The sequence below is a fragment of the Podarcis cretensis genome, assembly GCF_951804945.1.
Source record: "Podarcis cretensis genome assembly, chromosome: 8".
NCBI classification, from domain to species: domain Eukaryota; kingdom Metazoa; phylum Chordata; class Lepidosauria; order Squamata; family Lacertidae; genus Podarcis; species Podarcis cretensis.
Window position 1 is genome coordinate 75,740,920 of NC_137177.1, and position 12,270 is coordinate 75,753,189.

Genomic DNA, 12,270 nt, shown 5'->3' on the forward strand with positions numbered 1-12,270 from the left:
CCTGTCTCTTGCCGCTGGGAAGTTTTTAAGCCGGCTGTCGCCTTGCCTCGCTCTCTGAAATTAATGGCCTTGGTTTACAGTAAATCTATACCTTTTAACAGGTTTATCCCCCAATCAATTAATTCCTGTAGAAGGTTTTCGTCATCGCTTTCGCCGGTTGCCAGGTCTCGGGGGGCGGGAAAGTAGATTTATTTCCATAATGGATCCAGTGATAATTATTTCACTATTTGGCGGGTGGGCGGGTGGGGGTGAGGGTGAAGGGGTGGTGTGTGATTTATATGGTGTGGCTGATGCAGTTTCTCGCCCTCGTTGGTTTTTACAATCTCAGCAGTCGCCATTGCCGTTTTGTGGGGGTGGGAGTGGGGAGCAGTGTGATGTGATTTGCTTCTCAGAACAAGAGCTGTGATCAGGGAATGACTTTGAAAAGTGGGAAGGACTTGCAGAGGGTGTAGAAGCAGGAAGAAAGGTGTGAGTTCCTGTAGATCTCTCCGTTTTTTTAAGTGGAGCAGTTGTTCTGGGAAGGCGACCCTTGAACTCTGTCCCTGATTGTGCCAGGAACAGGGGAACTCTTGGCATAGGCAAACTCAGCCCTCCAGATGTTTTGGGACTACAGTTCCTATCATCCCTAGCTATCAGGACCAGTGGTCAGGGATGATGGGTGTTGTAGTCCCAAAACATCTGGAGGGCCGATTTTGCCTATGCCTGCTCTTGACATTCCAGATGTTGTTAGGCTCCCACTTCCCATCATCCCTGGCCATTGGCCATGCTAGTTGGGGTTGATGGGAGTTGAAGTCCAGTAATGCTTGGAGAGCCACAGGTTCCCCCATCCCTGTTTTGACAAGTCTTCAGATCAGCCACTCGTGCAGAGAGACTACAGGGAGGCACCTTCTCTGTTGCCTTTTCCAATGCCTGCTAAGGACATTTGTATTTCAACCCATCTTCTAAAAACTTTTTTGATATCTGCTTTGGACTTTCATGGATTTTACTTTATAGGCTGGTGTAGTTTTTAATCAGTTTTAATATTTATAATTGTTTTTTAAGCACTACTTTTATATATGCAGCAATTTCAGCTGTTTTTATATACATAACTGCTATATATAGATGTCATAATAATAAAAAGGAAATGTTGCATTTCCAGTTTAATAAAATCCAGAGCAGAAACTCGTGCAGAGATGTAACAGGGAGCCACTTTTCTGAGCAGTACTTCCCACTCCCAGAAGCCTCTAGTCCAGGTGTGGGGAACTTCAGGTCCTCCTAATGCTGTTGGACCCCATCTCCCATCATCCCTGACTGTTGGCCATATTGCCTGGGGTTGAAGGGATGTGGGAGTCCCGACAACTTCTGGAGAACTAAAGGCTCTCTACCCACCCTTGCTGTAAAGAAATAAAAATCAGTGGCTGAGGCCTTATTAGCTTACTTTCTGTCTCATGGACTTTCAAGCCATGCTTTCAACTCCTTAGTGTTCATCCCTGGCTCAAATCAAACCGAAGAAAATGCAAAACTGCATTTTGCTTATGTTCATCCATTCTTGCTGTTCCTTTGCCTTGTCCTGCTGCTGCTGGTGGACAAAGTGTGCATTAGAAGGCCTGTAGAAATACATGTGCAGCTGTTCTGCCAACAAATCAGTTCTCAGGGTTGGCTCTCATGGCAGAAACCTCTATAGCACGATTTAGAGTTTTGATTCTGTGGCTGATGACCGTTCTCCTCTTTCTCTCCCTGCAAGGCTGGTGCCCACAGCTCGCTTCTACCCCCTGCGCATGCACTGCGCCCGGGCCCTGACCCTGCTGTCGGAGAGCACTCAGACATTCATTCCTGTCTTGCCCTTTATCTTGGAGGTGAGTGCTCTTTTCATCAGTGTGCATGGCGCAGTAATAAAATCTAAAGCAGCTTCCTATGTGTTCAGGACCTCTTCCAAGTGGGCACAGGGTGGACCACCAGCGGCTCTGCTACCAAGACAGCGTCCTCCGTGGATTTCAGTGTGCAGGCTGGTCTTTCGGACAAACTGCTCCCAAGTTGGGCTCTGCCTGCAATATCCACTTAAATCTGCATCGCACCGCTTTAAACCATTATGGCTCCCCCCAAAGGATCATGGGAACTGTAATCTTTAAACCGTTATGTCTTCCCCCAAAGGATCATGGGAACTGTAATCTTTAAACCATTATGTTTCCCCCCCAAAGGATCATGGGAACTGTAATCTTGTAAAGGAGGTGCTGAGAGTTGTTGGGAGACCCTGTTCCTCTCACAGAGCTGCAATTCCCTGGGAAGAGAGGGACTGACTGAGAAAACCACTCGGGGAATTGAAGCTCTGCCAGGGGAATAGGAGTCTCCTAGCAACTCTCAGCACTTTTAACAAATCGCAGTCACCAGAATCCTTTGGGAGGACGCTGTGACTGTTCAAAGTGGTATGATACAGCTTTAAATGCATAGAACAGTCTTGTTTAGGGTTTTCTATGTTAACAGCAAAAGCTTAAACTTGGCTTGGTACCAAAGCAGCAGCCATCTGGCCTGGCGATGAAGAGTTCTGGAGGACTCCAAAGCGTGCACACTGTTTTGAAATGTTGTTGGCCTGATAAAGGTTTAGCTGTAATGTCGATTCTTACAGGTCCAGAATGGCTCCCTCTCTTAAGTTTTGCTTTGCAGTTATTTCAGTTAGTTGGACTTGGTAACCGAACCCAAGGGGTTGTGCTGAAGGTGGCTGCTATGCTGCCCTCCACATTTGGGACAAATTTTGCGCATCCCCTAGGAATCTGCCCCCTTCCCCAAATTTGAGCTGCAAGCTGCCTCTTGAGAACTGCATCGTGTGGGGCCACATTTACACCATATATAAAAAGTGCTATGATACCATTTTAAGCAGCCAATGCTTCCCCCAAAGAACTATGGGAGCTGTAGAACATTAAAAGGTGCTGCGAATAGTTAGGAGACCTCCCCCCAATTCCTCCCACAGAACTATAGTTCCCAGAATTCCCTGTGAATTGGTTGCTAAAACTGCACAGTGTGTTTGTGTGGGGGGGGGGGGAGTAGAGATTCTTCCAACAACTCTCTGCACCCTTAACAAGCTACAGTTCCCAGAATTATTTGGGGGGTGGGAAGACGCTACAACTGTCGCAAGTGATATCGCAGTGATTTAAGCATGGGTTGCGAATGTGGACTTGGGAGCAAATCCTACAGCGTAACTCAGCTGTGTAGCAGCCTCTGTGCAGGATCTGTTGCTTGCATTCATTATGGAGCCCCCTCCACACACTGTCCTGCTTTGCTGTCCCCCCCGCGTCTGGTTATTTGTGCTCTTTGAAAGGGGAGGGTGGGAAGGAAAAGGAGAAAGGCAGACGGTGCGAAGTGGGGAGGGGTGGGGAGGGGTAGTGGTTTGGGGAGAGGCCGTTGCCTGGGAATTAGCCAAGCCACCGTGGTTTGCTGGGAAGCGAGAACCCTCCTGTGGTTATTTTTTTATGTCGTTGCAAACGTCCGTTTGTTAACCACATCCTTTCCGCCTGCAGCGGCCAGCGAAGCCCCCCCCCCTCCCTACACTCTTCCTCTCCCTCTCCCTCTTTCTCTCTCTCTCTCTCTCCCGGACCCCTTGCGGCTTCTTGGCTGTTCCCCTCCGTGCATCTGTTTCCTTCCTCCTTCTCGCTCCCCGCTTGCGCTGCCGAGCTCCCAGCCCTCAACCTCCGGTAGATAACAGGGTCCCAGCGGCGACGCCTCCTCCCTCGTGGCAAGCCACATATATCAGCCCAGCCGCCCCCGTGGTCTCAGCGTGCTTTTCCTCCTGGCTTCCGCCAGCAACCACATCCGATGGCACTGGGCTCATGCAACAGGCAGCTCGCCCACGGCGGGTGGGGACGGCGCACACGGGCGGAGCGCCTGCATTGGGGAGATTTTGGTTCATGACTCTTCGCCAAAGACAAGCAGCCCCTTTATAAGAAGGAAGTTTGTGTGGGAATAAGCTTCTCAAAATGTGGAACTTCCTTTCAATCTTCTGGTTCCAGTTTTTGTGAGAGAGATATAGATAGATATACAGTGGTACCTCAGGTTAAGTACTTAATTCGTTTCGGAGGTCCGTACTTAACCTGAAACTGTTCTTAACCTGAAGCACCACTTTAGCTAATGAGGCCTCCTGCTGCCACTGCGCCGCCAGAGCACGATTTCTGTTCTCATCCTGAAGCAAAGTTCTTAATCTGAAGCACTATTTCTGTGTTAGCGGAGTCTAACCTGAAGCGTATGTAACCTGAAGCATATGTAACCCGAAGTACCACTGTATATAGATACACCCCCCCATAGCTGTCAACTTTTCCCTTTTCTTGCGAGGAATCCTATTCGGAATAAGGGAATTTCCCTTAAAAAACGGGAAACGTTGACAGCTGTGACACACACACACACACACATTCATCCAGCTTAGTTTTGTTCAGGAGCAGACCTGTTGAAATCAATGGACCAGGATTAGTCACGTCCATCAATTTCAGTGGGTCTACTCTGATAAGGATCATGCTGTCCTGACAACAGCAATGTGAGGTAGTTTAGGCCTCTGAGCTGTTGTCCCCATAGCAGCCTGTGAGCTGTTCTTGTCTAAGATTTGCAGGTGGGGGGGGGGGAGCGACTAGGCCACTGAATCTGAGCCAGCATTCCCCAGAAGTTAAGCACTTGTGTCGCAGGCGAGGTCCTGAGTTCAGAGCATATGCTCTACATGCAAATGATGATCTCAGGCTGAATCCCAAGTAGGGCTGAGAGAGGCCTCGGCCTAAAACACTGGAGAGTGGCTGCCAGCCAGCGCAAACGATACTGAGCTAGATGGACCCATTGTCTGACTTGGTATAGGCAGCTTCCTATGTTACTGTGTTCATGTATTTGATTCCCCACCTCCCTTTCAGAAACAAAACTTGCTACATGTCGAAAATGGCACACCAAAGAGATCGCCACTGCAGAACCCTGAAGTGCTAGTTTTCTCCATGCAAGGACTTACGTTGTCATGGGGCAGAGATTTAGACAGGCCTGGTATGTTCCTAAGATTCAGCCCCATCTTCTGAGGTCACCTTATTTCCACCGTTGAAATGAATTTCTCCGGAATCCCGGCGTGTGCTTTGCGTGACAAAGGATGCAATTACTCTTCCCTCCCTGCTGCTCTCATCCTAAAGTAACAGCAGGGAAAGGGGCCTTCTGCGGCTCCTCTTTTCTCTAACTGTGCTCCCCCCCCCCTTTCTGCTTTCCCCCGTGCCCTTGTCACCACCCGCCGCTGACAGCCTGCACGTCTCCTGCCGCCCTCCAGGTGCTGGAATTCCCCTGGCTCCTGCCACCGGAGATAAGAGTCGTGTCAGTGATGGGCCTTGACAGCCGCCTTGGCTGCTCTGGCGCGAAGAGCACCTGCTCTGCCCCCCCCCCAACTGGCGGCTTCTCCCTTCGCTCTCCCTCTCTTGAGGGGTGAGACATGTTTCAGGAGAGGTTGAGTGGGCCTCTGGAAGGGTCTCAGTGTATAGGGTAGGGGGCAAGACCTGTGGAAGGGGGTCCTACTGTTTATTCTTATTCTTTTTCAGAGGATTTCGTAGAATCGTAGAATTTGGCTCTACTTAAAAGTTTATTATTATTGCTATTATTAGGATAGGACTCTGCTCAAAGCTACTGCTGTCAATTATTTACCTCCTGACTTTTGCTCTAAGGTCCCAGCAGGGATTGACGACTTTAAATTACAGTATTAAAAACTGTTTAGAACAACTTACAATCAGAAGAAACAAAACAAGGTGGGTCCTTGCTGGGATTCAGTCCTGCTTGAAAGGAGGTGGAGATTCGGCTCTACTTTACAGCTAATGATTGCTATTATTTTATTATCCGGCTCTGCTTATGTTTAAGAGGATGCTGGAGGGCATTCCTTATTCTTTGGCGGCACTTGGGAAGCTGATTTTATTTATTTATTTCCGTTTAGGGATTGCTTCCTGGAGTGATTTGCTATATAATAAAAGCATATGTGAAACAGAAATATGAAAAAAATGATTGCATTTAAAATGATAAAAACTCTCTCTGTGTGTACACAGTACAGTGTAAAACAAGAACAATGCATACTTAAAGAATCAATTCACACAGTCTGCCAAGAAGTTCGTTCCACCAGCCCTTGTTCAGACACTTAATACAGGAAGGCAAGTTTGGGTAAATTAAGGTGGGGAAACTTTCCCCCATGTCTCACTCCCTTCTAACTCGCCTGCTCCTCCCACCTCCCCATAGGGGGCAAGGTTGCTCTGACAATCTAAAATCCATCTCTTTCCCCCTCCGCACTCCTTGGGTGTGTGTTTGGGGGGGGGGATGTAGGAATAAGGAAGGTTAACTGATAAGCTCAGAGAGTCACAAGAGGAGAGACACAAATGCACTCAGCTGACTTTTTAAATGGTGGGTCGCTGATGGATGTATGAGGGCCCCATTGCTTGGACTCCAAGGGTGGGGGGTGGGAGAGAAAGAGAGGCCCAGGACACGGAAAAGGGAATGAATAGTGATTCTGGAAGATGGAGGGGTGGTGGAATATTGTTCCACCAGGTGTTGCACAGCAAAGGAAGACCCAACATCTGCATACCCTCCGCAGTTTAGCTTACTGAGCTCTGGCGGGGGGTGGGGGCAGATTTGGGCTGCTGTTCGTTCACACACACACACACACACACACCCCTAGTGCTAGGGATCAAACTGCTTCTGAAATTTAAGGGAGGCTTGAAAATGAGTTTATGATACAGCACTGCCTGTGTTGTTTGGGGTTTGATTCATTGGTTTGAAATGGCAGGGTTTAGGGGAAGTGAATAATATAGGAAAGCTGCCGTATACAGAGTCAGACCACTGGCCAATCTAGCACAGGGTTCATTGCACTGACTGCCAACAATTCTGCAGGGGGTTTCAAGCAAGGGACATTCCCCAGCCCTACCTAGAGATGGTGCTCTAACCACAGCAAGCTTTTCATCGCACCTAAAGTATTTCTTCAGATCCTTTCTCTGCCATAGACCTCACCGGGGTGGCTTTGGGAGAAGGGCACCTGTTTTCTCTCTCACTTCCCAGCCTCACAGTGTCGTTGAGAAGGTCAGTGAAAATTACAGAGCATTGACCCTGCTTCATCTCGTAGCCAAGAGCTTTGACTTAGTTGGCCATTCTGCTTGTGCAGCGTGATTCTTTGCTTTTTCTCTTTAACAACCCCGGAAGTATAACCCAGAAGCAAAACCTTGCCTTAAGTCTGGCTGGCGAGCCAGGTTCAGGCATTGCAATGTTTACTCACTCGCCCCAGAGCCGGAGTTCTTGGCTTACTGTGATGTGTGAATGCAGCTTCTGGGTCACCCCTAGGTGGTGGCAGGGGAGCTTTCAGGAAGTTGGGTGAGGGGCGAAAATTGTACCCACAGGAACTTTGACACTCAGTAAAATGGCATGTACACCAACAGCTTTGAATGGTGGGTTCAGTTAACCTGGTTTGCTAGGGGAAGATTCTTGGTAATGCAATGGGGCTTTCTCACCCCCCTGGTATTCCCCCCAATATCTCCCAAATCACCTCTGGAGGTTCAGGAGAGTCCCAGGACAGCAAAGGGGGTGGGGGTGGGAGAGGAGAATTGTTCTACCTGACAAGTAGAAATCATTGTGCCATCAGAACGATTGTAACAGCATGACACCAAATTCCTTCCTGAGCAAATAGTAAATACTAGATTGTGTCTTTTTATCTCATAGGTTTTCCAGCAGGTAGACTTCAACAAGAAACCAGGGCGCATGAGTTCAAAACCCATCAACTTCTCTGTTATCTTGAAGCTCTCCAATGCCAATCTTCAGGAGAAGGCTTTCCGGGTAAGGGGCGGGCTTTGTGGGCAGAGATGGCGTGGTCCAGCCTCTGGCTTTTCGGAGTAGCAGCTTTTGAAATGCCAAATTTATGAAATCCTAATCTTCCATATTTGCTTGTGTGGTTATTTATACTCCTCCCTTCAAAGAAACGTTCAAATAACTAGAAGCAGAAGGATTTGGGGGCGGAGGGGGGGGGGATAATGATTCCCTGAGACCTTCTGCATGCGAAGCAGATGCTGTACCACTGAGCTGCAGTTCTCTAGTAAAATTTTTAGTTTGAGTACTATAGAATTAGAATTGGGGGGGACACCCTGCGGGCAGTGAATACAACCATAAGCCCATTTGCACTACCTAATTAATTACAAAACCAAGTCTAATTAAGCATCACCAGAAGTAATTAATATGAGTCATTATATATGTAACGTTTGGACTCTGTGATTTGGCCAGCTGTATGAAAGGTGCAGGTGTCCTTTGTTATAAAAGAGCTGAACTGGGCAGAGGGTCTTGGGAGGGCTCACCCGTCTGATGTTCCACCCCAGTGTTGTTGGACTCCCAACACCCATCAGCCCCAACCAGCACAGCTATTGAACTGGCATGATGGGAGCTGTAGTTTAGCACCACAGCCGCCGCCACGGTCTCCTCTCATCGGATGCGGCTCTCCATTACCTGATTGATCATTGGTAACTGGTGATGCTTGAGGCTGAAGCTCAGAGCAGTGCTTTGCAACTGAACTATGGTCCTCCTTTTAAGAAGAGCATTAAGTTCCCAGTCCTCATGGTTCTGAATTCAGCGCTCCTTGAAATAGGTGCACAGAAAGCTGCCTTTCACCTATCTACACTGAGTGGCAACAGTTCTCCAGGATTTCAGACAGGGGACATGCCCGGCCACACTGGGAGATGCTAAGGCTTGAAGCTGGAGCTTGAACTGGGTTTTTCTGCATGCCTGGCTGGGAGATCACCTGGGTGGAGAAGCCATATACTTTGCCTCGAGTTCAGTGGTGGAAGGAAAGCAGAATACAAGCACTTGCTTTTCCTCTCTCTTTCTAACAAGTCCCCCTCTCCTGCTTTTTCCCACACAGGATGGGCTCATTGACCAGCTATACGACCTGATTCTGGAGTATCTTCATGGCCAGGCCTATACAATCGGTTTTCCGGAGCTCGCCCTCCCAACTATTCTCCAGGTGCGTCCAGGTGTCAAAAAACTAGCCTTGGGTGAAAAGGCACCTCTCTCTCTGGGTTAGCCCTGTCTCTCTATAATGGGGATCCTGACTGAGCTTGTTCCCTGTCTATGATAGTGCAGAGACTTGACAACCTACAGAAGTTTTGCTCATCCAGGAAGTTGTCTGGTTATTAGCGGCGAGCAAACCTGCCCTATTTCTGGTCCGCATCACTTTTGTATGTGTTCACCAGTCAGTCCCAAATTCTGCACTAGGAACATAGGAAGCAGCCTTATATTGAGTCAAACTATTGGTCTATCTGGCTCAGTGTGGTCTGCACTGATGGGCAGCAGCTCTCCCAAGGATTCAGATGGGATAGTCCCTGCCATGCCTGGATCTGAGACCTTCTGCACGCAAAACATGTGCTCTGCACTGTTCTACAGCCCTTCCCACAGAATAATAATTGTAGAAGTGGTTTTATTGGGGTGCGGCCCAATTAAGTCTTACTCAGAGTAGACCCCTTAACTTTAATTGAGCTACACTGTGTAGGACTAGCATTGGATGCAACCCATCGCCTTTAATTTGCTGAGTTTGTCGATCTTTTATATCTTCACTTATTTCATTTTATTATGCACTGAAGAAAGTTTGGTTGTTAACTGTTTATAAGGCCACAACTAAATAACTAAGGATTGTGCCCCAATCCTACTCAGAGTAGACCCATTGAAATCTATAGCCATGACTGAATCTGGTTCATTAATTTTAGTGGGACTGCTCTGAGGAGGATTTAGGCTTGTCGCCAACAAAGTAAATAATTTAGTTTGCAGTTTTTCAAAACATGCAAATTCCATGTGGAAATTTTCATTTAAATACAGTTTTTTTTTAAAGTTGCATTTTCTCCCCATGTCCACTTCTAAATAGCAGCCATCCAGTTCAGAATTGCCTACTTTGACTGACAGGATTTCAAGCAGGAGACATTCCCAGCCCTACTTGGAGATGCTGGGGATTGAACCTGGGACCTTCTGCATTCAAAGCAGATTCTCTACCACTGAGCTACGGCCCTTTCTGAAAGTGACGTGTTTTTAAAAATGTCCTCACTGCTTCCCATTCTGCTTGGGTGGGAGCCCTGTCTGCAGCAGTGCCGTTGGGGGAACGCCTTTCCTTTCCACTCTCTTAAAGACGCCTCTGCAGGGCTTTGCTTTTCCTGGAATTCCACCCCCTGCACCCCCTCCCTCTGGGCGTGGGGTTGGACTCCCATCCTGGCCTGCCTCATTCATGAAACGCGGCTGTAGCCTGGAAGGATCTCCAGAGGAGACTGTTACAACCTTCTTTTTGCTAGGGAGTCAGGCTGTAGTGGGCAGAGGTTTGGTTTTAAACCCCTGGACCCTTTGCCCAGGGACCTTGGGGTGGTCTCGTTTGCCCCAGAAGGTTGTTCATAGGGAAGGAAGAGCTGCCTGTCCTCCTTCAATCTCTGAGGATAATCTGAGCTGGCTGGCTGTTTGGAGCAACCAGGGGGGATGCTTGCAATTAGCACGAACACGCAGGCTTCCAGCTTCATCCCCATCCGTATGCCCTGGGGGAAAAGACTGTGAGAGACAGAGAGAGAGAGAGGAAGTGGGAAGGAATCAAGGAGAAAGAATGTCTTAAGGAAAGAATTTGGGAGGGGGACCCTTCATTTGGATGCTAAGCTGGCTTTGCGTGTAGCAAAGTTCTGTGTCTGTGTCCAGTGCTTGGCAGTTGCGGTCAGATCCAGATGCCCCAGCCCTGGTCACTTAACGTAAAGGTAAAGGGACCCCTGACCATTAGGTTCAGTCGTGGACAATTCTGGGGTTGCGGCGCTCATCTCACTTTACTGGCCGAGGGAGCCGGCTTACAGCTTCCGGGTCATGTGGCCAGCATGACTGAGTCGCTTCTGGCGAACCAGAGCAGCACATGGAAACGCTGTTTACCTTCCCTCCAGAGTGGTACCGATTTACTTCACTTGGGTGGCTTTCACTATCATTAAACTAACCCCATTCCAGCCCCAGGAGGAGAGTAGGGAGTGTTCGTGCGAGACACCTATGCACTGCAGCCGACACACTAATGTGTTGTGACACACAGTTTGAAAGCTCTGGGTTAGAGTGTTGGACTAGGGCCTGAGAGATGAGGGTTCAATTCCCCACTCGGCCATGAAGCTCATGGTGGGGTGATACTTCTCAGCCATACCTACCTCACAGGGTTGTTGTGGGGATTAATGAGCGGGAGAGCTGTTGTAAGCTGCCCTGAGCTCTGTGGGGGGGGGAGATGGGTATGAATGCAACAAATAAAAAAAAGAAATAAAATAAATGCCAGTTGCAGGGGGGCAGAGTTGACGTTGTGCTCAGGTGCTGTTTGCAGGCTTCTCATTGAGGCATCTAGTTGCCCAACAGGATTCTGTACTAAATGAACTTTTTTTTTGTTCTAAGCTTCCCATTTTTAATTTGGGGGGACTATGGCTGCAAGGCATATAAGGTACCAAGGAAACTTCTCTTGCACAGCTCCTGATCCTTTCAGTAGAGCTTGTGCATAAGAACTGCCCTGATCGATTGTGGTCCAAAAAGTTGGATCTCTCTAACCCCGTACCCTTAACTCCAAATAACATGTTTATAAGGAACATAGCACCATATCAGGTTCTTCTTCCCTTCTGTAGTATAATGTGCTGATGTTGTTGTGATGCCATCCCCACTCACAAGTGAATTCCACAATTTTGGGTTTGACTCTGGGCATACCATGCTTTGTCTAGATGTGCAGCTTCTGAGCCCAAAATTCCAGTGATTAGTGGGGCGATTCAGGGGAGAGAAAGATGCAAATGGCTAGCTTCGAACAAAGTTCAAACCTCAAGCTGCAATCAGTTAGAAATGAGAGGCGGGGGTCTATTCCCCCCTCTCCTTCTTAGGGCCATGTAAGGCAGGGGTAGGAAGCTGCCTTTATACTGAGTCAGACCATTGGTCCATCTAGTTCAGTATTTTCTGCACTGACTTACAGTAGCTCTCCAGGTTCAGTTTCTGGCATTTCCAGGTAGGGGCCAGCCTGAAACCCTAGAGAGCTGCTGCCAGTCAGTGTAGACAATACTGAAATAGATGGACCCAACAGTCTGACTTAGTAAAGGCAACTTCCCATGCCTTAAGGGATGGGCTGTGACTCAGTGGTAAAGCCTGCAGAAGGTCCCTGGTTCAGTCCTTGGCAGACTCCCTGTTTGAAACCCTAGAGAGCATCTGCCAGTCAGTGTAGAGGGTATTGAGCCAGGCGGAGCAGTGGCATCACTCTGTACAAGGCAGCTTCCTGTGGGATCCTGGATCCTGCGTTCCATGCTTTCCTGCTCT

At 48.5% G+C, this 12,270-nt stretch overlaps 1 protein-coding gene across 1 annotated transcript in view; it reads left to right on the top strand.

Moving 5' to 3' along the window:
- The window catches only part of NOC2L (NOC2 like nucleolar associated transcriptional repressor), a 79,231-nt gene that overhangs the window by 43,300 nt on the left and 23,661 nt on the right, over positions 1 to 12,270 (top strand). The window contains exons 12-14 of the mRNA XM_079986903.1: positions 1,724 to 1,835; positions 7,669 to 7,782; positions 8,855 to 8,956. Coding sequence (XP_079843029.1) covers positions 1,724 to 1,835; positions 7,669 to 7,782; positions 8,855 to 8,956 — 328 coding nt within the window. The remainder of the gene's footprint in view (positions 1 to 1,723; positions 1,836 to 7,668; positions 7,783 to 8,854; positions 8,957 to 12,270) is intronic.